Source organism: Saccopteryx leptura, chromosome X (assembly GCF_036850995.1).
Source record: "Saccopteryx leptura isolate mSacLep1 chromosome X, mSacLep1_pri_phased_curated, whole genome shotgun sequence".
NCBI classification, from domain to species: Eukaryota; Metazoa; Chordata; class Mammalia; order Chiroptera; family Emballonuridae; genus Saccopteryx; species Saccopteryx leptura.
In genome coordinates this window covers 117042475-117070153 of record NC_089516.1, presented here as the reverse complement: position 1 = coordinate 117070153, position 27679 = coordinate 117042475, and the positions used below count along the sequence as shown (strand labels likewise).

Below are 27679 nucleotides of genomic sequence, written 5' to 3'. Positions count from 1 at the left end.
TGACTCCTCATTTCAATGCTGACAAAAAGAGACAAATAATCATCTCTAATGTACTGGCAAGTGTGGGTGGTGTGGACATCTGACTAGCTTCCAGGGAAAGTATGAAGGAGGCAAAAATACCAGGGAAGCTGTTTAACTGGTTCACTCTCACCTGCTCTCCCCATCCTCAGGTATTTTTGTTTATGCTGCTGCCTCAGTTTCTCCAGATTAGGCATATCCAATTTAGTGAAATGAATATGTTCCCAAAAGGCAGATGTAGATTCAATATTGACAGGGAAAATCCTCTTTCCCTACTGACTTTATTATTTCAGAGATAGTGCCTTTTCACTCCTAGTAGCTTTCAAGGGACAAGCTGATGACATGTGAGATGTAACTTTCTCTGATACCCTCAAGTACCTCAAGACCTTGGACAGTACCATTTCTTTCCTCTGGTCACTTCAGAGTGAGGGCATGTCGAGGTATCAGAGCTCTTGAGACAGAATACAGGAGTCAGATAGTTGTACAACACAGAAATCCCTGCTGTACTGGGGCAAATAAGGCTCCTCTTTGGTAAACCACACAAAAGGATGATTGTAATTTGCAAATGTGCTTGAACAGCAGGTTATAAACTACTAATTGTTCAGGCACAAAATGACACGTTCAGTGAAAGGCTCACTTGGTAAGATGATGGACGTCGAATGTCCCAGAAAACTCCCTAGGACATCTACCCCAACCTTCTATCTGGAAAGAAAAACATCAGAAAAGGCTAGACATCTCTTGGTGATAAAACAGCAAAAGTTGCTATTCTCCGGTGATCATTGATTATTTTTTCATACAGAGTCAGAGTTCCCTTCAAGGAAAGGAGGCAAATTGCTAGGAAACGTGATACCCACTCAGCCTGAGCAGGCAAAGTATTTGTTACCTTTGGAACATCCTGCACCGGCTCCATTAAGTGAAATAAATCACATTAACATCCTGAAATTCTGTTTATTTTAAAACTCCATTTTCTCCAACCTGAGCTGTGTTTGACTCATCTTCCTTGCAAAGTACTTTTACATCTAATCCGTGCATCCCCTCATCGGCTGCATCAATCTGTCCCCATAAAGACATTTCCCTGGACAATAGGGACATTAGAATACAAATAACAATAGAGGTAGCTGTAAAAGAATTGGACATTCACCAAAAGCAGTTCAGGAACTGTATTCAGACTGCACCTTGCCCTGTCCATAAATAATACTGCCATTGTGTGAGACTTATCCCAGCATCAGATCCAGACCTCTTTATAAGATTTTTCAGACTGAGCCTGACCAGGTGGTGGAGCAGTGGATAGAGCATCGGACTGGGATGCGGAGGACCCAGGTTCGAGACCACGAGGTCGCCAGCTTGAGCGCGGGCTCATCTGGTTTGAGCAAAGCTCACCAGCTTGGACCCAAGGTCGCTGGCTCAAGCAGGGGGTTACTCGGTCTGCTAAAGGCCCATGGTCAAGGCACATATGAGAAAGCAATCAATGAACAACTAAGGTTTCACAATGAAAAACTGATGATTGATGCTTCTCATCTCTCTCTGTTCCTGTCTGTCCATATCTGACAAAAAGATTTTGCAGACTGAGATTTGAGGTTACAGAAAAACTTTATTTTAAAAAAGAAAGTTTGAAGCTTAACACTTCAAAGCAAAGTTATAAAATCAAGTAAGATGACTACATGTTTACAAGCAAAATGAAACAGACCAATCTAAAAACCCTCACAATTGATTTTTTTTTTCTGCTCACAGATACCTGAGAATGGGGCAGATTCACTTTTACATGCAACATATGAATGTTCATATGTGATCTGAGCTCTGAAAAGGGAAACGAGTACAGTTGAAATACAGGGTCTCAGACTGACAAATGATAAGGACTTTGGGAGGCAGCCCAGATGATTGTGGCATCTCCCTCCGTTCTCAGAAAGTGCCTCTGCCGCGCAGGGCACCCAGCTGCTCACATTGAAGTTCACGTGTGCTTCACACTGTTTTCAGTTCCTTCTCCCTAGGTTTGCTAGAGAGAATCATTTTGTGAAAATTTAGATAAGGAGACTATTGAAAAGATAGAGTAACCTTTTTAAAAATGTATCTGTGGTTCTCAGCCCTAGGTAGCAGTGCATCTGCCCCTAAGGAGTCACCTGGAAATGGAAGATTTCAGGCATCAGGACTACTAGGCAGTGTTAGTTTTTTTGGGTCAGGTGATCCTTGGGACCTTCAAATCACAGAAATTGCTATATTTGATCATATTGAGTAAACTTCTCTAAAGTCAGTAGAAAGGAAGTATGATTTCAAACTCTATTTCACATGTATATAAGCATTATAATTTGGTATAAAAAATTATCTGTTTGATTAAACAGATGAATTCACCAACAGAAAAGTAAACAAAACCAAATTCATATAATGGAAAAAGTGTCCAAGTTAATTGATATGGCAGAAGTGAAGGGGAAGATGTGGGGGGAAAAAAGAAATTTCCTTCTACCCTTCTGAGTTCTTGGTTGAGACCCCCCCTCCAATTAAAGAGGAGAAAATAAACAGAAGTTTAAAAGCATGTGTTCCTCCTGTATATGTGGGAGAGACCTAAGATAACTCACTAACTCCCAAAAATGGCCCAAGCCATCACCTTAAATACCATTCGCAGCTGACAATAAAAAAAGAAGGGAGGGGGGCACTTATAGGAGGTTATCAGGAACAGCATAATAAACAAGAATAAGACTGTTAGGCAGATTTAGATTGTTGTCTTCTCCATCTATAAGAGTTTGTAGAAATTTAGAATCACCCTCCTCTTCCCTGTAAGGGTGGTGAGGAGGTATGTCCCCTTACAAAGAAATATTTCCCTTATATATGTAAATGTTCCTTACAAAAGGGTAACTTCTGCTCCATTTTCAGAGATTTGCCTGTGTCTGCTGTTTCTTAAATAGTCAGCCAAAAATAATTCTTGTGTCAAAGAAACATTATTTGAGAGTGACATATTCTTCTCCCTTTAAGAGGAATGAGTAATATTTTGAGGAAGGACAGGTCTGCCCATAATTTTACACCAGTTTTCCCATCTATAAAATGAGGGATATGGGCTATGCAATCTCTATTATCAGTAGTATTATTATCATTAATCATAATTACAGCAGCTAACATTCACTGAGATCTTACTATGTGTACTGTGTCGGAGAGGGAGAGAATTTTTCCCTTCTACACTTCTTAAGCTCTTGTGGCTGAACTAATAATAAAATTGACACAAAACTAGTTTAACAGGAAGAAAAACAACTTAACAGGCCAAAAATGAACAATATCAGGCATTGCCTATGGATCAACTTAATATATCTTTATCTCACTAATTGAACGAACCTCAAATTAGAAGGGCTAAAAGGACTTCCTCTTAAGCAATTAAAAGAGAAACTCCTAGAAAAGAGCAAGTAAAGGCTCAGAGGGGAGGCAAAGGACACCTTTCTTTGGAGCTTCTCCATGTACCAACACTTCACAGGCCCTTTGATTTCTGCTTGGCAGCACAATCCATGATTCCCAGGGCATCCTCTTCCCCCTTTCCTTTCTGGTCTGAGTACGAACAAAAAGCGAGCCCTTCTTACTTCTCCCTAGCAAAGCTGAAACAACATAAAGGAAACCAAGGGATATATTAAAGCACAGATACTTTTCCTATTAAAACAATGATCAAGCCCAGTTTTCTCACCCCAACATGCAGCTCATTATTGGACAAACTCAAAAGTGTTGTTCAATGAGCAACCTATCCAAAGAGAACCTGTTTTGCTTGGGGTTATTCTCAATTTTTAAAAATTATTATTTATTTTATTTTATTTCATTTTTTAGTGAGAGGAGAAGAAGCAGAGACAGACTCCCACATGTGCCTCAACCAGGGTCCACCTGGAAAGTCCACTAGGGTGCAATGCTCTGCTTATCTGCCCCCTACCATTCCCCCTCTCCCTCCCCCCGCCCTGTTGCAACCAGAGCCATTTTTATTAAGCACCTGAGATGTAAGTCATGGAGCCATCCTCAGAGCTTGGGGCCAACTTACTCTAATTGAGCCATGGCTGCAAGTGGAAAAGCAAAGAGAGAGAGAAAGTGAGAGGGGGAAGGGTGGAGAAGTAGATGGTCACTTCTTCTGTGTGCCTTGATTGGGAATCACACCCAGGACTTCCACATGCCAGCCAATGCTCTACCACTGAGCCAACTAGCCAGAACCTATTCCCAACTTTCAATCCTTTCCTTACCCCTCTTCTTTACAGAACAAGGATTGGTATAAACTGCTTGGAGTAAGAGTGGAAATAAGGATGGATGGCCCACACTCAGGTCAAGGGCTGTTACTGTCTTTAAGGCAAACAAGTGCTTGTGTGAAGGTAGAATTTTCTCAACCTTGCTTATGACTCCAGCAGTCAGAGGCAATCAGCCTAGTTCTGATTCCTACCATAGACACTGGAGGCACACAAGCACTCAGGATGGAGGGTGAGGGAGCTCACCTGGAAAAGCCTTCTTTTCCCCATTTTTCTCACATGTGGTTTTTCCACAAGAGAATCAGCGGGGAAAGATTCTGTAGCATCTTCAATTCCTTCAGCCCCTTTCAACTCTTTACAAAATATTACATTACTTTCCAAACCTGACTTTGAAACTAGTGTTTCAGCAACATCTGAATATCAGAGTGTATTCTGCAGGAAGAGATGCACGGTTGTAGAAGTCTTAACAGGCCAAGTAAAAACATCAGACAGAGTTCTCCTCTGCTTGCTTTCTGGTGGATTTTGAACAGTGATCCCTGCTCCTGTAACTGTAATGACTTTATTAAGAGATGTGTTGTTGCGTTGTAAACTTAATCTTTCAAACAAATAAAACCACAAGTTTAGTTGAACTGGAAGTCACTTGTTACTTTGGCTCTTTAACTATCATTATAACATAAATTGTAACTGTTACAATGTCTCTGAGAATGCATGAATATTTTATAACTATTGTAAATGAATGGTGTTACAGTTGGAGATATGTGGCTATAAAACCACAGGAAAAGTAGTTGAAGAAAAAATACCTGTTTTCATATAGGTTTCTAGGCCCTATATATCAAAAGATAGAAAACATGTGATTCTCTTTCACCTTTTAGGTGAAAACAGTGAATTACCAAATATTTATGTCCTATGACATGTATGCATTGGCTCCAGCTGGTTTAAAGAGTTGTGATTGCCAATCTGCGGCTCTATTCCTGAATTAAACTTACCCCTGAAACTAACAGCATTTCCTTCCAAATAATTTGAGTATCTAATAACCAGTCTTCTGGACAGAATTCATAGCATGGAACATTTGCTAGGTTCTATTTTTGCAGAAGCTCAAAATTAAGGGCATATATCATTAGCCCCAGGTGGTTGATGAAGAAACCAAAACCAAAAGAGCTTTTAAAAAGCAAAGGGCCATGGGAAGATTGGTGACGAAATAGGCAGATGTCCCAACTGCCATCACCCAGGGCCATGGGAGGATGGTGACAAAATAAGCAGATGTCCCAACTACCATCACCCAGGACCAAATTGGATTACAACTAAATTTGAGAACAACCATCTTGAAAAACCAACTTTAGACTAAATGAAAAAATGTACATAACCAAAGAGTCATAGAAGAAGCCACATCTAGACTGGTAAGAAGAATGGAGACATAGAAAGGTCTTCCCCACTACCAGGAGTGAGTGGGGCAGAGGACCCAAAGGGACTCTCACTGCGGGGAGGGTCACCCTGAGAGGTGCAGATTCTAAGCCCCAGCCCCAGCAACATAGCCTAGAACCTCAGAGCTTAGAAGAGGCACCCACACAGCATCTGGCAGTGAAAACAAGTGAAGTTTCTGTCTGTGAGAAAGAGACAGGAACTCTCAGAGATGCAGGCTTCATCTTAAATGGCCAGCACAAAACATTTCATTCATAGACAATTATGTGGGGTTCTGGCAGAAGGAGGACTGAGAGGAATAGAGCTTCATGAGGACAGTGTGAAGTTGGTGGCCCAGGGAGAGACACTGGGGGACAGCCACCAGAAACCCTGTGCTGAGTCATTCTCCAATACTGCAGTCACCATCTTTCTTGGGTGGAGCAGTTCCCTCTGGGCAGTATCAGCCTGGGGTAAAACAACTTCCCACCCCAGGAATCTCTGTTACTGCACCCTATGGGGAATGGGCTATTCTGAAAAGTCAGCCAGGAAGCAGTGTATGCATCAGTGATTCAGTTTTATGGCTTTGAAGCTGGAGCTTTCCCTCCACTCTCCCAAGAATATGCAGGTGCTTCTGCCTCATGGAGATTCAATGGAAACTTTTCAGACTGAGGGCAGACCAATCTCTGGGTCTCAGAGACCACAAACACCAGACTCCTGGTGACCACACTCTGCTGAGGTCTGTGAAAAATCTCAGGACAGACTAACACCTTAGAACAAGGGGTGGAGCCACACCCACCACCCTTCCTAATCCCTGACCTACAACTAAGACTACTTTATCCAGCAAAGTGATCATTTAGAATTGAAGGAGAAATAAAGAGCTTCCCAGACACAAAAAAAGAGCTCAAGTACCTGACGAAGCAGTGAGGCAGTAGATAGAATAGTGGACTGGGACGCAGATAACCCAGATTCGAAACCTTGAGGTCTCTGGCTTGAGCATGGGCTCTTTGCTTGAGTGGAGGCTCACCATCTTGAGTGCTAGGTTGCTGGCTTGAGCCCAAGATCAATGACTTGAAGGCCAAGGTCGCTGCCTTGAACCAAAAGTCACTGGCTTGAGCAATGGGTTCCTTACTCTGCTGTGGCTCCACAGTCAAGGCACACATAAGAAAGCAATCAATAAACAACTAAGGAAACTAAGGAACCATAACAAAAAACTGATGCTTCTCATCTCTCTCCCTTCCTGCCTGTCTGTCCCTATCTGTTCCTCTCTCTGTGTCTCTCTCTGTCTCTGTCCTAAAAAAAAAAAAAGACTCAAATAGTTAATTACAATCAAACCAATACTACAAAAAATGTTAAAGGGCCTTCTATAAAAAAATAGCAAGAGAAAAAAGAAATAGATAAAAAGAGAATTGCAAGTTTAAAGAATAAAATAGCAATAAATAAGTACATATCAATAATCACCTTAAGTGTAAATAGATTAAATGCTCCAATCAAAAGACACAGGGTGGCTGTATTATAAGAAAACAAGACTTATGCCTAACCAGGCACTGGTGCAATGGATAGAATGTTGGGCTGGGACACGGAGGACCCAGATTTGAAACCCCAAGGTCACTGGCTTGAGTGCAGGCTTATCTGTCTTGAGCATGGGTTCACCAGCTTGAGCATGGGGTAACTGGCTTGAGCAAAGAGTCACTCGCTCTGCTATAGCCCCCTGGTCAAGGCACAGATGAGAAAGCAATCAATGAACAACTAAGGTGTTGCAACAAAGAATTGATGCTTCTCATCTCTCTCCCTTCCTGTCTGCCTGTCCCTATCTGTCCCTCTCTCTGACTCCCTCTGTCTCTGTCAAAAAAAAAAAAAAAAAAAGACCCGTATATATGCTGCTTTCTAGAAATCCACCTTAGAATAAAAGAAACACATAGACCTATGATGGCAAACCTTTTTATAAAAACCGCCCACTTTTGCAATGCTGGTCAACCTGGTCCCTCCCACCCACTAATGGGCACCAGCTTTCATGGTGGGTAGTAGCGGAGCAACCAAATGGCACCGCAATTGGCCCACCGTGAAAGCTGGAACACCCACTAGTGGGTGGGAGGGACCAGGTTGAGCAGCACTGCAAAAGTGCGTGGTTATTATGAAAAGGTTCGCCATCACGGACATAGACTGAAAGTGAAGGGGTGAAAAAAAGTATTTTTTGCAAATGGAAATGAAAAACAAGCTGGGGTAGCAATACTTATATCTGACAAAATAGCCTTTAAAACAAAGACTATAGCAAGGGATAAAGAAGGTCACTACATAATGATAAAGGGAGCAATCCAACAAGAGGATATAACCATTGTAAATATTTATGTATCAAATATAGAGCCACCTAAATATATAAAGCAGATTTTGATAAATATAAAAGGCAAGATCTGCAGCAATACTATAATAGTAGGGATTTTAATACCCCACACCATCAATGGATAGTTCCTTCAACAGAAAATTAATAAAGAAACAGTATCCTTAAATGACATACTAGATGGACAGGATTTAATTGATATATTCAGAACATTTCACCCCAAGGCAGCAGAATATACATTACTTTCAAGTGCTCATGGTACATTCTCTATGATAGACCACATGTTAGAACACAAAACAAGTCTCAATAAATTTAAGCAGATTGAAATCATATCAAGCACCTTCTCTGACCACACTAAAATGAAACTAGAAATCAATAGAAAAACTGAAAAATATTCAAACATTGGAGGATAAATAGCATGTTATTAAATAATGGAATCAAGGAAGAAATAAAAAATTTTCTTAAAACAAATAACAATGAACATACAACCCAAAATCTATGGGACACAATGAAAACTGTCCTGAGAGGGAAGTTCATAACATTACAGTCATACCTTAAGAAGCAAGAAAAAGCTCAAGTAAACAACAACAACAACAAAAATACCTGGCAATTAACTTAACAAAGAAAGAAAAGGATCTATGTACTGAAAACTACAAAGCAATATTAAAGGAAATTGAAAAGGACACAATGAAATGGAAAAATATTCCATGTTCATGGTTTGAAAGAATCAAACCATAGTTAAAATGTCTATATTACCCAAGGCAATATACAAATTTAATGCAATTATAATCAAAATTCTAATATCTGTTTTTAAAGAAATAGAACAAAAAAATCACCAGGTTTGTATGTGATTAAAACCGCAAATAGCCAAATTACTCATGAGAAAAAAGAACAAAGCTGTAGGTATGATAATACCTCACTTCAAATTACACTACAGAGCCACAATAATCAAAACAGTATGGTACTGGCAGAAAAATAGACAGGCCAATGGAACAGAATTGGGAGCTCAGAAATAAAACTACATATATATCATCAAATCATCTTTGACAAAGGAGCCAAAAATACACAGTGGAGAAAATAAAGCCTCTTCAATAAACAGTGCTGGGAAAATTGGAAAGCCACATGCAAAAGAATTAAACCTGACTAGTTTGTCCCACTACACAAAAACCAATTCAAAATGTATCAAAGACCTAAATATAAGATTTGAAACAATAAATAACGTAAGAAGAAAACATAGGCACTAATCTCATGGACCTTGGCCATAGAGAACAATTTATGTATTTGACCCCAAAGGCAAGGGAAGTAAAGGCAAAAATAAATGAATGGGACTATATCAAACTAAAAAGCTTCTGTACAGCAAGAGAAACTGACAATAAAACTAAGTGGGAGATGATATTTGCAAACCGCAGCTGCGATAAATGGTTAATATCCAAAATATATAAAGAACACACAAAAATCGGCAACAACCAAACAATCCAAGTAAAATATGGGGAGAAGACCTGATCAGACACTTCTGCCAAGAGGACATGCAAATAGCCAACAGATATATGAAAAGATGCTCATTTTCACTAGCTATTTGAGAAATGCAAATCAAAACTACAATGAGATACCACCTCACACCTGTTAGATTAGCTATTATCAAAAAGACAGAGAATAACAAGTGTTGAAGAGGCTGTGGAGAAAAAAGAACTCTCATTCACTACTGGTGAGAATGTAAATAAATATAACCATTATGGAAGAAAGTATGGTGATTCCTCAAAAAATTAAGAATAGAACTACCTTATGACCCAGCAATCCTTCAACTGGGTACCTACCCCAAAAACTTTGGTGCATAAAGACACATGCACCCCCATGTACATCACAGCATTATTCACAGTGTCCAAGACATGGAAACAACCAGGGTGTCCCTCAATAGAGTATTGGATAGAGAAGATGTGATACATATATACAATGGAATACTACTCAGCCATAAGAAATGATGACATAGGGTCATTTATGACCTATGGATGGACCATGAGAACATTATACTGAGTGAAATAAGTAAATCAGAAAAAGCTAAAAACTATGATTTCACACATAGGTGGCATACAAAGCTGAGATTCATAGACATAGATAAGAGTGCAGTGGTTGCCAGGGGGAGGGAGATGTAGAGAAGCAGGAGGGGGGATGGGTAAGGGTGTAAAGAGAGAGAAATATAAGGTGATGGAAAATGATTTGGCTTTAGGTGATGGATATACTACAACATAATTGACTATTCAAATAATGGAGTGATGTTTGCCTGAAATCTATGTATGCTTATTTATCAATGTCACTCTGTTAAAACTAATTTTCTAAATAAAAAAGAAGCAAGAAAAAGCTCTAATAAACAACCTAACCCTGCACCTAAAAGAACTAGAAAAAGAACAACAAACAAAGCCCAGAGGAAGTAGAAGGAAGGAACTAATGAAGATCAGAGCAGAAATAAATAAAATACAGGCTAAAAAACAATAAAAAAGATCAATGAAACCAAAATCTGATTTTTGAAAAGGTAAACAATATTGATGAAACTTTAACCAGACTCATTAAGAAAAAAAGGGAGGCCCTGGGCAGTTGGCTCAGTGGCAGTGCTTTGGCCCAGCATGTGGATGTCCTGGGTTTGATTACCAGTCAGATTACACAGGAGAAGTAACCATCTCCTTCTCCATCCCTCTCCTTTCTCTCTCACTCTCTCTCTCTTCCCCTCCCACAGCCATGGCTCAACTGGTTCTGGTGCTGAGGATGGCTCTGTGGAGCCTTCACCTCAGTTGCCAAAACTAGCTCCTTATAAGCATGGCTCTAGACAGCACAGCATTGGCCCCAGACAGGGTTGCCAGGTGAATTCCAGTTGAGATGCATGTGGAAGTCTGTCTCTCTATCTCCCTTCTTCTCACTTGGAAAAGAAGGAATAAAAAAGAAGGAGGACCCAAATAAATGAAATTAGAAATGATAGAGGAGAAGTAACAACTGACCTCACAGAAATACAAAAGATTGTAAGAAAATACTATGGGGATCTTTATGACAAAAAAAAAAAAAAAAGAGGGGGGGCAACCTAGGCAAAATGGATAAATTCCTAGAAACATACAATCTTCCAAAACTGAATCTAGAAAAGTCAGAAAACTTAAGCAGACCTATTACAAGAAATGATATTGAAACAATTATCCAAAAACATCAAGCAAACATAACTCCTAGACCAGAGATTTTCACAGGCAAAGGAGATAAAAGGGTTCTACTTAGAAAATTATAAGACATTGAAAAAAGAAATCAAGAAAGATACCAACAAGTGGAAGAATATACATGCTCATGGTTAGGAAGAATAAACATCATTAAAATGTCCATACTACCCAAAGCAATCTATAGATTCAATGCAATTCCTTTTAAATTGCCAATGACATGCTTCACAGACCTATAACAAATATTTCAAAAATTTATATGAAACCAATAAAAGAACCTGAATACCTCAGCAATCTTGAAAATGAAGAACAAAGTGGGAAGTATCACACTTCCTGATATCAAGTTATACTACAAGGCCATTGTAATCAAAAGGCATAAGAACAGGCATATAGATGGATGGAATAGAACAGAGAACCCAGAAATAAGCCCACATCTTTGACGTTAATAGATATTTGACAAAGAACGTAAGAGCATACAATGGAGTAAATACCATCTCTTTAATAAATGGTGTTGGGAAAATTGGACAGGTACATGCAAAAAAGTGAAACTAGACTACCAATTTACACCATTCACAAAAATAAACTCAAAATGAATAAAAGACTTAAATGTAAGTCACGAAACCATAAAAATGTTGGAAGAAAACGTAAGCAGCAAACTCTCCAATATCTCTTGTAGTAATATTTTTGCTGATATGTCCCCATGGGCAAGTAAAATAAAGGACAAAATGAACAAATGAGATGTATCAAACTGAAAAGCTTTTGCACAGCAAAAGATACCATGAATAAATAAAAAAGACAACCCATTCAATAGGAGAACATATTCGCTGATACATCCAATAAGGGGTTGATAACCACAATTTATAAAGAACTTCTAAAACTCAACACTAGGAAGGTATACAATAAAAAAAATGGGCCAAGGACATAAATAAATGGCCAGTAGGCATATGAAAAAATGTTCAATGTCCCTAATCATCAGAAAAATTAAAAATAAAACCACAATGAGATATCACCCCACACCTGTCAGAATGGCGCTCATTAACAAATCAACACACAATAAGTGCTGGAGAGGATGTGGAGAATAGGGAACCCTCCTGTACTGCTAGTGGGAATGCAGAGTTGTGTAGCCACTGTGAAAACAGTATGGTGTTTCCTCAAAAAATTAAAAATAGAACTGTCTTATGATGCAGCTGTCCCACTGTTGGGAATATATCCTAAGAATACCAAAACACTAATTCAAAAGAATATATGAACCCCTATGTTTATAGCAGCACTGTTTTTAGTAGCCAAGATCGACGGTGGATGAGTGGATAAAAAAGCAGTGGTACATATACACAATGGAATACTACATAGCCATGAAAAAGAAGGAAATCTTACCTTTTGTAATGGCATGGATGAACCTGGAGATTATTGTGCTAAGCGAAATAAGCCAAGCAGAGAAAGACAAGTATTGTATGATCTCACTTATATGTGGAATCTAATGAACAAAGTGAACTGAGGAACAGAATAGAGGCAGAGGTGGGATCACAGGGAGCAGAGGGACAGCTGTCAGAGGGAAGGGGGATGAGGGGATGGGATCAGAGAAGGTGAAGGAATTAGCCAAATTGTATTACATAACATATAGATACAGATAACAGGACAGCAAATCCCAGAGGGAAAGGGGGGATGGAGGTGGGGGGGACAAAGGAGATAAGAATAAATAGAGACTTTGCATGGGGCATGGGGGGCACAGCATGGGGCATTGAGGGGGTTTTTTGAGTGGGACACTTGAAAACATTTTAACACAATACATTTAAAGTTAAAAAAACAAAAAGAAAGTGCCGTACCCCAATAGAAAAATGGGCAAATGTCATGAGGAGACAATTCTTAAAAAAAAGACATACATGTGGCCAACAGACGTTTAAAAAGCTTCAATATTACTAGTAATCCAATAAATGCTAATTTATATCACTCTCATTTTCCCACAGTCATATTGGGGAAAGTTTACTGATAATGATAATACTTGATGCTGGTAAGGATGGAATGAGATGGATCCTCCCATGACTAGTAAATGGTAGCATAAATTTGTATAACTATTGTGTACTGTAAAATAATATTTGAAATTGCATCAGCAGTTTTTAATATGTTCTTATCATTTGACCCAATAATTTCAGTTCTGTGTTAAGGAAATATTTGCTCACAAAAATTTTCAACAAAATATGAAATAAAAGATAATGGAAAACAGAAATTCTAATTTCCAACAATAGGAGAAAGGATAAATGTTTACTGTGTAAGATAGTATTATGTAACCGTTAAAATCCACATTTTTAGAATATTTAATAACATGAGGGATGCTCAAGATAAAACATTAGCTGAAAAAGTAAAACATAAAACTTTAAGTAGTGCCTGACCTGTGGTGGCACAGTGAATAGAGCACCAACCTGTAATGCTGAAGTCACCAGTTAAAAATTCCGGGCCTGCCTGGTCAAGGCACATACAAGCAACTGAGCTAATGCTTCCCGCTCCTCCACTGATGCCTTTCTCTCTCTCTCTCTCTCTCCTCTCTCTAAAGTCAATAAGTAAAATCTTTAAAAAGAAAACATTAAGTACAATCCCAGTTATCTTTTTTAAATGTATGAACACAGATAACACACAAAAAATGTAGGATAAATGGAATGAAATGCATCAAACTCTAAGCAACCATTCACATTGGAGGGTGGGGTTCTAGGTAATTATTTTCTTTGTATATTTCCATATTTTCCAACTTTTATGCAATGGAAAAATATTACTTTTATCTGGAGTAAGGTTGGGTGTTGAGGAGATTATTTTTAAAAGCAGAGTGCACACAATGACTAAGCAAGGGAAGATCAGAGTCTGCAATGAGAATATTGGCTTTATAGTCACACAGGCCACTAAGATAAAAACTCTTCCTGGATCTCACTTGTATGTGGAATATAAAAACAAAAAAAAAAATACTGAATTCATAGAAAAAAACAAAACAGATTGGAAATTGCTAGAGGCAGGGGGTCAGGGGTAGGAAAAACGGGTGATGAGGGTCAAAAGGTACAAATTTCAACTTATAAAATATTCAAGTCCTGGGGATGTAATATACATCAGGGTGACTACACTTAACAACACTGTATTTGGAAGCAACTAACGGAGTATGTCTTAAAATGCTCATCAAAAGAAAAAAAATGTTAACCAGACTTATTGTGATGATCTTTTTGCAAAACATCAAATATCAAATGATTATGCTGTATACCTGAAGCTAACATAATGTTATATATCAATTATGTATCAATTTTAAAATTAAAAAAAATTTTAAGTCTTCCTGAAATTGGACTATTGAGACCCCTCAAAGTTTCATGTTTGGATTTCAGAGATCCCTTGTGATTTTATTCATAAATTTTATTTATTTATTTACTTATTTATTTGTATTAATAAGAGGCAAGGAGGTAGGGAGCCAGTGACAGGTTCCCATATGCTCCCCAACGGGGATCCACCCAGCAAGACCCATACAGGGTGATGCTTTGCCCATCTGGGGCAGCAGCTCCCTTGGTCGGTAACCGAACTATTTCAGTGCCTGAAGCAAGGCCATGGAGCCATCCTCAGTGCCCAGGACCAACTTGCTCAAACTGTTCAAGCCATGGCTGTGGGAGAGGAAGAGAGAGAGAGAGAGAGAAAGAGAAAGGAGAGGTAGGGGGTGGGATGCAGAAGCAGATGGTCACTACTACTGTGTGCCCTGACCAGAATCCAACCTGGTACATCTACATGCTGGGCCGATGCTCTACATCTGAGCTAACCGGCCAGGGCCTGTGATTTTATTAAAAATGATTGTGTGCTCAGTGGATAGAGCGTCTGCCCAGCATATGGATGTTCTAGGTTTGATTCCAGTCAGGGTACAAAGGAGAAGCAACCATCTACTTCTCCCCGCCTTCTCTCCCTCTTCTCCTCCTGCAGCCAGTGGCTCAATTGGTCTAGGCGACAGCCCCAGACAGGGTTGCCAGGTGGATTCCAGTCAGGGCACATACAAGGAGTCTGTCTCACTATCTTCCCTCCTCTCACTTAAAAAAAAATATTATCATATGCTTGACTACGTGGTGGCACAGTGGATAGAGCATTGACCTGGGATGGTGAAGACTCAGTTTTCAAATCCCAAGGTTGCCAACTTGAACATGGGCTCACCAACTTGAGCGCAGGGTTGATGGCTTGAGCATGGGATCATAGATATGACCCCATGGTTGCTAGCCTGAGCCCAAAGGTCATTGGCTTAAACCCCAAGATTGGTGGCTTGAGCAAGGGGTCTCTGATTTGGCTGATGACCCCCAGTCAAGGCATCTATGAAAAAGTAATCAATGAACAACTAAAGTGCCACAGCTAAGAGTTGATGCTTCTTATCTCTCTCCCTTCTTGTCTGCCTCTCTCTCTCACAAACACACACCCACACACATAAAAAAAAGATCATGTGTTATAAAAACAAATAAAGTTTAATAAAAAGAAGGAAAAAGAAAAATGATTATGTACATGCTTATGTACAATTTCTGAGGACCTGATGCATGGCTTTCAGATATTTATAGGAATCCTTGGCCATAAAAATATACATAAAATTTAGTTGAATAGCTGGTGAATCAGTTGAGTCCGACTATGATTAATGTAGTCAAACTCTAATATTGGTTTCCCCCCCTACCTCATTAACCTGATATTTAACATTCTGTTCTGAATCACGTGGATAATTCCTACAGATATAAACCTAGTACAACAAGCTGCAATCACCTTGGAAACTGACACATAGGCCCATTCAAAAGCCTAACAAAATTTGGAAAACTAACCATTATATTCTAAAAATAATAATTACTATTTTTATACTTCACCAGGTACCTGTATATGTAATGTCATTTCGTTCTTAGCACAAGTCTGTGATGTTAAGTGGTTATATAACTCCTGTTTCACAAATAAGGAAACTAAGGCCCTGATGGAAGACATGACTGGCGTACAGGCAGCAGCTTACTAAATGTCTCCTGCCCCCTCATTGGCCACTGCTGTTTACAGTTATAAAAGTCTATTTTTCATTCTTGCCTTGGTTCCTTGCCTTGGACTCCCTCCAACCAAATTAAAAACCTGTCCCTTGAGAGCTGGGTGAAGGCTACACAGTGACTTTTTACCATTTTTGCAACTTTTCATTTGCCTGACACTTTCAAAATAAAGTTATAATAAAACAAAACAAAAAAAACTCACTAAAATTCAAACTGAACTAAACAAAAATAAATAAAACAAAAAGAAGTTTAAAAGCCCTCCCCTTAGCTTTCCAACTACCGGTCCTTTAAAGCTTCCCTCTTCCACAGCGCCTCCTTTGGCTCTGTTATGATTAGCTAACCATAGCAGAAGTTACTAGTGGGATTGCTAAACATTGACACTATGAGCTAAAGAGTAGAAAAAACCATGTCAGTTGTCCAGTTGCTTTGAAAACCCAGTAAAATTTTTTTCTTGCCTATTTGTAAACCTTTTCCACTAAGTCATGTAGTTGTGTTGTCGTCTTTCATGGACCCAGCTTCATTTCTTAAGAGTCAGGCACCCGAGAGCTGTCTTCCAGGGACTTCACCTGTGATCCCTGGCACCAGCCTTCCTCTAGGATGGTTTCGTGCTTGTGGAGTACACAGAGGGAATAACAGCGTGCAGTTGAGCAAACGAAGAACCAGAACCAAGCCAAACAGTAGTTATTCGCAGACTTGGTGTCAAAACTAAATTCGAGACTAAGAGACATGGACAAGAGTGTGGTGGTTACCAGGGGTGGGGGGAGGGAGGACATGGGAGGGAGGGAGGGAGAGAGTTAGGGGGAGGGGGAGGGGCACAGAGAACTAGACAGAGGGTGACGGAGGACAATCTGACTTTGGGCGAGGGGTATGCAACATAATTTAATGACAAAATAACCTAGACATGTTTTCTTTGAATATATGTACCCTGATTTATTAATGTCATCCCATTATCATTAATAAAAATTTATTAAAAAAAAAAACTAAATTCTGTGCTTTAACTTCATTAGTTGGGCCACCAGTGCAAATACTGGGGGATCCACCAACACCTACAATATTAACCTGTTGTTCTCTGTGAAAACATTGCTGAGTAGGATTCCATCACTAGGGGCAGTCTGAATTCCCTGTAATAAATATGAAGCAACATAAGTCGAGCCCATGTGAACAAGGAAGCCTAAGGAGGGAATTTGTATAAATTAGAGGAGATTCAATATATTCCTTCTTTGTAATTTTCTTTTTTTGTTTTGTTTTGTTTTTGTTTTTTTAGTGAGCGAGAGAAGGACAGACAGACAGGAAGGGAGAGAGATAAAAAACATCAATTCATTGCAGTACCTTAGTTGTTCATTCTTTTTTTTTTATGTGTGCCTTGACCAGGGGGCTACAGCCAAGCCAGTGACCCCTTGTTCAAGCCAGCAACCTTGGGCTCAAGCCAGCAACCATGAGGTCATGTCTATGATCCCATGCTCTAGCCAGCAACCCCACGGTCAAGTTGGTGAGCCTATACTCAAGCCGGATGAGCCATTGCTCAAGCTGGCAGCCTTGGAGTTTCAAACCTGTGTCTTCAACATCCCAGGCTGATGCTTTATCCACTGTGCCACTGCTTGGTCAGGCTCTTTCTTTGTGATTTATAATTACATAAGTAATTTACCCTTGTATGTTCTAACCACTTCACTGGTAAAGAAGGGGTAAGAAGTCCCACTCCTTAGTAGACATCTGACTGACATAAAGTAAGTTTACATAATTATTTAAAATTGGGTCAGCGCCTTTGAGGCTTGAGTTGGGAGAAAACAATCAACAACCTTATATGGAGGATCTAGCACATGCCAATAGTTAAGATGTAGCCCACCCATCCAGGATTGTACAATCTGATGGGAGAATTAAGATCAGTGTCCTATGAGGATGTGAGAAAGGTGAAAGTCATGTAGATTCAAAGGCCAGAGATATCGCATTGTTAGAGAATCAGAAAAAACTTTGCAATTGCGAATGCATCAGATTGGGGTTCTGGAGGAACCAAGGCTGAGCTTAAAATGTACTTTGTATCTATTTTTTGTAGGCTCATAACAGAAACCTACTCTCCATAGACTTTGATCATATAACACACACAGGAAAGATCTATGATGACCATCGAAAATTCACCCTTCGAATTCTTTATGACCACACTGGACGACCTGTTTTGTGGTCTCCTGTAAGCAGATATAATGAAGTGAACATCACATATTCAACTTCAGGACTGGTGACATTTATTCAAAGAGGGACATGGAGTGAAAAAATGGAATATGACCAGAGCGGAAAAATAATTTCAAGAACTTGGGCTGATGGAAAAATTTGGAGCTATACCTACTTAGAAAAGGTAAATAAGTGTGGAGGAAAGGGGGGTGGGGGAATGTATTCAGTGGGACACTTGAATCTATATAAACACAATAAATTAAAATCAATTTTAAAATGTATGTAGGAAAAATAAACAAGTTTTGAGTTTCTTACTGAGAATATCAAAAGTGGCCCTAATTGCCCACTTTGGTAAGGACTGGCAGGAGAAAAGTCAGTGTTCTGGATGAAAGTTATGTACAAGTAACCAAAAAATTGTGTGTGTGTGTGTGTTTGTGTATCGGTGTACGTTTGTGTGTACACATATATATCCTATAAGGATAAGCTGTTCTGCAACTGAAAACTTTCCCTAACCCATACTCCACCAGGTACTTCAAATTGAAGTCAGGACAATGGCTTAGCTTTCTCCTCATTTGAACGTATTTGTTCATGCTCTTGAGAACGTATCTTTATTATTATGAAAGCTCAAACTGAAGAAAATAGGTAGAAAATTATAAAATTGTGTGTTAATATACCTCAGCTCTGGAAAACAGCTCCTTACATGGAGGAAAAAGAATTCTAATTTTATTAAGATAGTGAAATTTTAGTAGTGTACATTTGAGGACTGATTTTCACAAGTAATCAGTATGGGAGAATGCTGGCAGCCGGGCTCGTTGAAAATAGTCCTTTGTCAGGAACTGTATTATTCCATACGTAGGTGGGACATAATAGTGAAACTAAGAGACATTTATAAGAGTGTGGTGGTTACGGGGGGGGAGGGGGGAATGGGAGAGGGGTAGGGGGTGGGGAGGGGCACAAAGAAAACAAGATAGAAGGTGACAGAGGACAATCTGACTTTGGGTGGTGGGTATGCAACATAATTGAACGACAAGATAACCTGGACTTGTTATCTTTGAATATATGTATCCTGATTTATTGATGTCACCCCATTAAAAAAATAAAATTATATATAAAAAAAAAAAAAAAAAAAAAAAAGAAAATAGTCCTTTGTATGCAGTGAGTCTCCAGTAATATCCATAATGGGAGCGTCTGGCCTCTGTTTGGTAGAAATAGACAAGGACTTTAATTCGGCCACCAAAACCAGTTGTCATATAGCAAAATAGTTTCTGGCCAGATCAGTAGCAGAGGACAGTAAGAGAAATTGATCTCTCTCTGCCATCTCAATTTCTAATGCCCTAAAATACTGTGTCTGGTTTCCCAAATCTATTATTCAACTGAATTTATCCGTCCTGAGTTAATTTCTGGGAAAACTGAAAAATGCTTTCCCTTGACCAGTCAAAGATAATGAGTACAAGGTAACCCCCAGAAGTTCTTAGAAAAGTTATAAGACTTCATAGCTCACAGGGCAAAATTTCACTATTTTCACCCACCGATGCCAAGCCTTTCTGATATACCTCCAGGGTTTCAAACAAGAGTGTGCCAGTGGTTATATGTCATTATAAAGACTATTGTACACTGTCCCAGAGTCAGTCGCTGGGGAATTTACCAGGTTGGAAATGCCTAGGTCAGGAGATAAAGCTAACCCCGCCTGGGAGCAAGATACAGGAGGGAGCTCTGTGCTGTATCTACCCCATGTCCTTTCTTGCTGAACAAATTGTTCAAATCTATAATCTTTACTCTATACTGGGAATGTCTGAATCTTACAGTTGGTCATCCCTCTTTTGAATTGCGGTAACAAGGATGACTGGCAAAATCATATAACTAATGTCCACAAAGGGCTGAACTTCTAACAAAATTAACTGATTCCAAATATTTGGTGATACGTTTACATAAGCAAAGCATATAATAACGACCTACATATAGAAAAAGATGCCACTAATTACTAGTGGGATATAGGCTGACTTGTTTGTCTAGGAGTGAGCATAGGTTTATGATGCTTCTTCCACGGGCCCTACACGTGGCTAGTGAAATAACCAGCTCTTTTAGGGAACCTACATCAGTTAGAACTCATAATCCCAACCTCATTAGCACCATACTCTGGCCACTAAACTAATTGCCTATGGACAGTTGCACCTGGCTCTCAGAAGACTTTCCCTTTAGGCTATCTATACAATAACAAAGAGCCTGTTGAAAACTTAAAATGTTTAGCCCTGCATGCAGTTATTAGCTTCTGAACCAATTTTATTGTTTCTCTTTTCTGAATTACCTGAGTATTTCATCAAATTTACTTGAGTGAAGAACCACGTGAAGCAAACTTTATATAAGTTCTCCTTGCTACAGAAACTTAGTTGGCAAAAATTTTTCAAAACAAGATGAAACAGGCCCTGGCTGGTGGTGCAAAGGAACGAGCATCGTCCTGGAGGACTGAGGTCGCCTGTTTGATCCTAGGGGCACTGGCTGAAGCCTGGATTGACTGCTCAGGCACCAGCTCAATCCTAAGAGTGCTGGCTCCACCCTGAGGTCACTGGTTTGAACCCTGGTCAGGACACATATGAGAGCAATGAATAGCACAACTAAGTGGAACAACAAGATAATGTATCTCTCTCTCTCTCTCTCTCTCTCTCTCTCTCTCTCTCTCTCTCTCTCCCTCCCTTCCCCACTTTCTCTCCCTGAAAAACAAAACAAAGAAAATTCTGTCAGACCGTAGTGCCTGCAGTATACAGAAATAAGACCTTATTGACATGGAATAATGTATCAAGAAAAGCCCCAGTGACTTCCTCAAACTAGTTTTCTGACCACTGAACAGGCCAAATCACTTGTGGCTTTTAGTTGATTTTGTCCCTTTTTCCTCTTTCTTAATTTCACATTTAATTTGTTCTCTAATGAAAAAGTAGCTCCTGACTTAAACAATCCTATTATGCAAAACTCAAAACCTATAAAACACATGGTTCTTTATTTTCTAAAAATCATTTATCATGGCATTGATTCTATTCACGTTATTATTACCAGTGATAATTAATTCACTGAAAAGATGTGATGATTAAATGAAATAATATAAAGCACCCAGCACATCTAGTCATTCAACAAAAGTTAGTTTCTTTCAGTTTGAATACTACATAGTAGTATTTATTTTTAAGTCAAGAACTAAAATGCTAGCACAAACTGCTACTTGAAGGTCAATTAAAACAAAGAAGGAAGGAAGGAAGGAAGGAAGGAAGGAAGGAAGGAAGGAAGGAAGGAAGGAAGGAAGGAAGGAAGGAAGGAAGGAAGGACGGAAGGAAGGAAAGAAGGAAGGGAGAGAGGGAGGAAGGGAATTAAAGCATCTGTATAATTATGACTCTAGGAAAAAAATAAGAAGAATATTGAATTTATAAAATCCGATTTACATGTAGCTTTTTCAGTGAGGTGGTGAGGTTCTGCGTCTCCCTGTGCTCGTTTCAGTCCTCTCGTAAACACGGCATTTGCAGACACCTTTTGTCACTGTATCTGGGGCAGAGCAAGGACACAGAGACTGGTTCTGCAGTATATTTTGAAGTAAGACTTCTCAAACTTTAAAATGTATACTTCTTTTTATACCTCACAATACTTTTGGTATACCTCTGTAAATTTGCTTGCCATCTCTATACCATGATAATTAAAGAGAAACAGCAAACATTTCATCTTAATGTGCAGAAATTTTGTAAAAATTATTTTACTTCTTCTAGAGTAAGTGAAAGTTACATGTATCATTTTCATGCACAATGGTTTGTAGCTATTAGGAGAAAAATAATTATTTGAGTAATAGCTGAAGTTGCTTAAATAATCTCTTTATTAAAAAATCAATTATTGTTTTTAAATTTTCTCAGTGTGGTCATTAATTCTCTATCTTGATTTATGAGACTTCTCTGAGTTAATTATATTTTGAAGACTTGTAGAGCTAAAATTTTGTATTACAGTAAGTATAAATCTTTCAGTTTTCTGAAATAATTCTTAAGAACTTAATTTTTAAGATACATTTAAATATATTTCATAATCATTTAATAAGATGCTTTAGTCTGATACATTTACACAAAATTGCCTCTTTGGAGCAGAAATTTTCAAAGGCAGCCTGGAGGGACAGAATGCAGCCTGCAGCTCCAGCTTTCAGGTGGCCCCATACTGCCATCTGGTGGTCATTCGGATGCTTTAACCTCGAATTTTACCATCTCATTTCTATTGTTCAAACAAATATATATCCATGTTGGTTCTTTTTCTTTTCTTCTTTACAATGATCTCTTTAAAGATCTCACAATCAATTTTAAAAAATATAAAGTCTCTCACTCTATTGTTTGGACTAATAAGAGATGTCCTTTTATCCTGCAGCAGCAAGGTGGGCGTTGGATGGACCCATAAGCATTGTTTCTGAACAAGCTGATAATAATGCCCACCCAAAGTGAAAAAGCAGCCAAGCAAGAGCTAAATGGTATTCTTGCAACACAACACTTACATTCACAAGATTTCTAAACGCCATCCACATTCCTGACATTGGCAGGGAGCTTTCAAATAACCTAGGGAGTTTTCAAGATAGTGCAGCCCCAGCACCACCTAGGAGCAAGGTCAGGAAGTGGTTGACGGCAGTGTGGTGGATGAGAACAAAGACAGAAGAAGACAATGGTGATATGCTCTAAATCAGGCGTCCCCAAACTACAGCCCGCAGGCCACATGCGGACCCCGCCGCACTTCCGGAAGGGGCACCTCTTTCATTGGTGGTCAGTGAGAGGAGCACTGTATGTGGCGGCCCTCCAACCGTCTGAGGGACAGTGAACTGGCCCCCTGTGTAAAAAGTTTGGGGACTCCTGCAAATGCTTGGTAAGGCTGATACAGTGCCTGGAAAAAGCACGGCCCTGGCAAGCTGGTACTAACTAGATAATGTGTGGAAGTGATATGGTGATTGTCCCTGGCTTGCATCAGAGGTGACAGATGTCATTTGTTTATGTCCAGCTGACAGAAAAAGTGGAAAAGAGCTGGGAAATCTTTTAGCCTAAAGGTAATATAAGGGCATTTTTCACCAGCTCGTTCCACGTTCTGTTAGGGTTCCACCTTGGTCAAGTAAGAGGTTCCCACTTTGTGTCCTCATGCCCACGCAAGAGTGCCAAGTCTCCTGCCCTCTCTTCAGTGGACTTTTCTGAAGCTACAAGTTGTCCACAAGTGATGAGGAGACAGGGTTTTCACCCGCAGCTCTGTATCCCCCAGCAGAGTACTTGGTGGAAAAGAAAGAAAAGATAAGCAATGAGCAAATAAATGCTGACTTGGACTTTGTAGTACCGACATGCAAATAAAAATCAATAATTTTCAGAAGAGCAAAGAGGATATGCAGTTATGAAGATTTAAATGTATATTATGTGTGTTTCTGTAATTCATATTCATAAATATTTACATAATTTATATTTAGAAATTTGTTTCATAACAGAAACTTCAGAAAATAAAGCTCAACTAAGTCTTTTGCTTGATATGGTAATTCTCAAAAAGGGAAGGGTAAAGCCTCCTTGGGGAGTTACAATCAAATTTCCCAGGGTGAGCAATTTTTACTGTTATTTTATTTTTTTAATTTATTTATTCATTTTAGGGGGGAGAGAAAGAGAGAGAAACATCAATTTGTTGTTCCACTCATTCATGCATTCTTTGGTTGATTCTTGTATGTGCCCTGACTGGGGATTAAACCCTCAACCTTGGCATATCAGGATGATGCTATAACCAACTGAGCTACCTGGCCAAGGCAATTGTTTTTATTAAAAGATGAGATGTAAATGCTATTTCATTAGAAATAAGATTGACTCCTCCTTTTATGTCTAGATTTAAGATTAAGATAAAATAAGCCAATATCATTGAAACACCTAATACATGCAAGGCATTATACTTCAACAAATAACTGTTTCTGAAATACAGATCAGGTTGGGGAGAGACGGCTTGCGTAACCAAAGGATGTCCATTTTCAATGGATTGTTCCCTTAATATAGTTGAAAACATAAATTGCAAAGCAATAATAATAAGATTTTATATACAACTTTTCGAAAGACATCTACTACATGAAGTCAATAAATACTTTTTTGTGACTATAACTTAATACATGGCAAAACCTGCCCTTCATCTACTTCCTTCTAATTTATCTATGAATTGAAACAACAGTAACCTTTCTGGAATAAGGACTTGACCCTGTAACTCCCCTGCCATACACATTTCACACTATATTGTAATGCCTTGGTTACTTGTCTCTCTCCTCCATGAAACTGTAAGTTCTATGAGATAGACACCATTCTTGACCACTACTGTGTCAACTCAGGTCCACCACAATGCCCAGTACATAGTAAGTGCTCAATAAACTTGTGTTGAATGGCTGAATGTGTATTTCCTATAATCCCCTCAACTTCAGTGGTACATATTATTGCCACTTTATCTCATTTCAGTCGGTGATGCTTCTCTTGCATAGCCAGCGGCGTTACATCTTTGAGTATGACCAGTCAGACTGTCTTCTCTCAGTCACCATGCCTAGTATGGTGCGCCACAGCCTACAAACCATGCTTTCAGTGGGCTACTACCGGAACATCTACACCCCACCAGACAGCAGCACTTCTTTTATCCAAGACTACAGTCGAGATGGCCGACTGCTACAGATCCTGCATCTGGGGACAGGGCGCAGAGTCTTATACAAGTACACCAAGCAAGCAAGGCTGTCTGAGATCCTGTATGACACCACTCAGGTCACATTAACATATGAAGAATCTTCTGGAGTGATTAAGACAATACATCTGATGCATGATGGCTTCATTTGCACAATCAGATACAGGCAAACAGGTTTGTTGTGAAAGGCTTGTGATGTGTACACCACATTATGTTTTTTGTTTTTTGTTTTTCTTTCGGGCTTCCATCAGAAGAACTTGGGCCCCCCACAAGCGGCGCTGGGGAGTGGGTCTTCCGTACACACATCATGTTTTTTATGATACTTTTTCTGCCCACAGTCTAAGATAGAAACATTAACCTACAGACATTGAATCCAACAAACTGTTACTTTAGCTATCAAAGTATCTTCTATCGAGAATTCAAAACATAGCACAAGCTACATGAGAGCTGATTCCTTAAAAACATGTAGAGTATTTCTGTTTTTCTCTCAGTTCTCAAGGAAGCTGAGTTCTAAGCATCTAGTCTAACTGTATACCCTACTCACCACCCAATCTTCCCAAAGACGCAACTGTAAGATATGAGTGTCACTGAAACTAGCTCATGCCCTGTGTAACCTCCGTAAACCTCTGCTGATAGCAAATTACCTTCAAAAGTCAGAACTTTTTATTATTTTATACTTAGAATTTCTAAAATGCACAAATCCAGTTCCTTAAATACTGGACTTTGTCAAAACATGACCTCTGACTTTGTAACCCAGGTTAAATGAAAGTTTTTTTTGTCAGTGACTATAAAAAGAAAACATGTTTATAATATCAGTTTCTTCATCTCAGCCAGTGGATGGGTTATTACTTCTATGTTTCCTATAGTTCAATTATTCTGTAACTGCAATGTACAGTATTTTCAGTATTTTAAATTTTTCTCGAATTTGGTGACCACACTATGAGAATATATGCTGTGAAATTATATACTCAGGCATAAGACATCAGAGGTTGAACTCTAATATTTTATTTTGAAAGTAAAAGCAATAATGGTAAAGAAAACACTAGACCTTTCTGATTACTCAGCATGAAGCACCTACCTTTGTTCTCATCATGTTGATTTTAATTCCTCTAGGACCTCTTATTGGACGCCAGATTTTCCGATTCAGTGAAGAAGGTCTTGTAAATGCTCGGTTTGACTACAGCTACAACAACTTCCGTGTCACCAGCATGCAAGCTGTGATAAATGAAACCCCTTTGCCCATAGACCTGTACCGATATGTTGATGTCTCTGGTAGAACTGAGCAGTTTGGGAAATTCAGTGTGATTAATTATGATTTAAATCAAGTCATCACTACTACGGTGATGAAGCACACCAAGATCTTCAGTGCAAATGGACAAGTTATTGAAGTCCAATATGAAATCCTAAAGGCCATTGCTTACTGGATGACTGTTCAATATGATAATATGGGTCGTATGGTAATATGTGATATACGAGTAGGAGTAGATTCCAATATAACAAGATACTTCTACGAGTACGATGCTGATGGTCAACTGCAAACTGTTTCTGTAAATGATAAAACCCAGTGGCGTTACAGCTATGATCTGAATGGCAACATCAACCTTTTAAGCCATGGGAACAGTGCTCGTCTTACTCCTCTCCGATATGACCTCCGGGATCGCATCACCAGACTAGGAGAGATTCAGTATAAAATGGATGAAGATGGCTTTCTGAGGCAGAGGGGAAATGACATCTTTGAATACAACTCTAATGGTCTGCTGCAAAAAGCTTACAATAAGGCTTCTGGCTGGAGTGTGCAGTATTACTATGATGGGCTTGGGCGACGTGTCGCCAGTAAGTCCAGCCTGGGACAGCACCTCCAGTTCTTTTATGCAGACCTTGCCAACCCCATAAGAGTTACTCATTTGTACAACCACACAAGCTCAGAGATCACATCCCTGTATTATGATCTCCAAGGCCATCTTATTGCCATGGAGTTAAGCAGTGGTGAAGAATATTATGTAGCCTGTGATAATACAGGCACCCCACTCGCTGTGTTCAGCAGCAGAGGCCAGGTGATAAAAGAGATATTGTACACGCCTTATGGAGATATTTATCATGACACTTACCCTGACTTTCAGGTCATCATTGGTTTTCATGGGGGACTTTATGATTTCCTTACTAAATTAGTGCACCTGGGGCAAAGGGATTATGACGTTGTTGCTGGTAGATGGACGATGCCCAATCATCATGTATGGAAACAATTGAACTTCCTTCCTAAACCGTTCAACCTCTACTCGTTTGAAAATAACTACCCAGTTGGAAAAATTCAAGATGTTGCAAAATATACCACAGGTATTTAAACAGTATAAAACTTTACAATAAATCGAGATAAGTCAGCCTTGTTTATCACATAATCTCAGGCCTGTAAATATGCTTCCTCTTTTTGCCAGTTAGCTCACAAGCTACTGTGCAGTAACTGTCTTCTGTAGTCTTCTAGAGTGAGCAAAACTGTTCATAAAACACAGTGCTTTTTCATCCCAGTATATTTTTTCTGTCCTTTTAAGCCTTCTGTTTGTAGTTTTCACCCTTAAGAACTTATATAAATAATTTCATAAAAGAAAACTTTAGGATTCTGTTGCAGCAAATAAATCTATCATCACAGTCTGTGTGGCCTTAATACCACTAGCATATTAGGAAATTCAGTGCAGTAAAATG

At 39.2% G+C, this 27679-nt stretch overlaps 1 protein-coding gene across 4 annotated transcripts in view; it reads left to right on the top strand.

The window, feature by feature from the left end:
* Positions 1-27679, top strand: part of TENM1 (teneurin transmembrane protein 1) — a 774232-nt gene that overhangs the window by 743626 nt on the left and 2927 nt on the right. For all 4 annotated transcript variants that reach the window (XM_066357037.1, XM_066357038.1, XM_066357036.1 and 1 more), the window contains 3 exons: positions 18195-18491; positions 24769-25156; positions 26096-27316. In XM_066357037.1, coding sequence (XP_066213134.1) covers positions 18195-18491; positions 24769-25156; positions 26096-27316 — 1906 coding nt within the window. The remainder of the gene's footprint in view (positions 1-18194; positions 18492-24768; positions 25157-26095; positions 27317-27679) is intronic.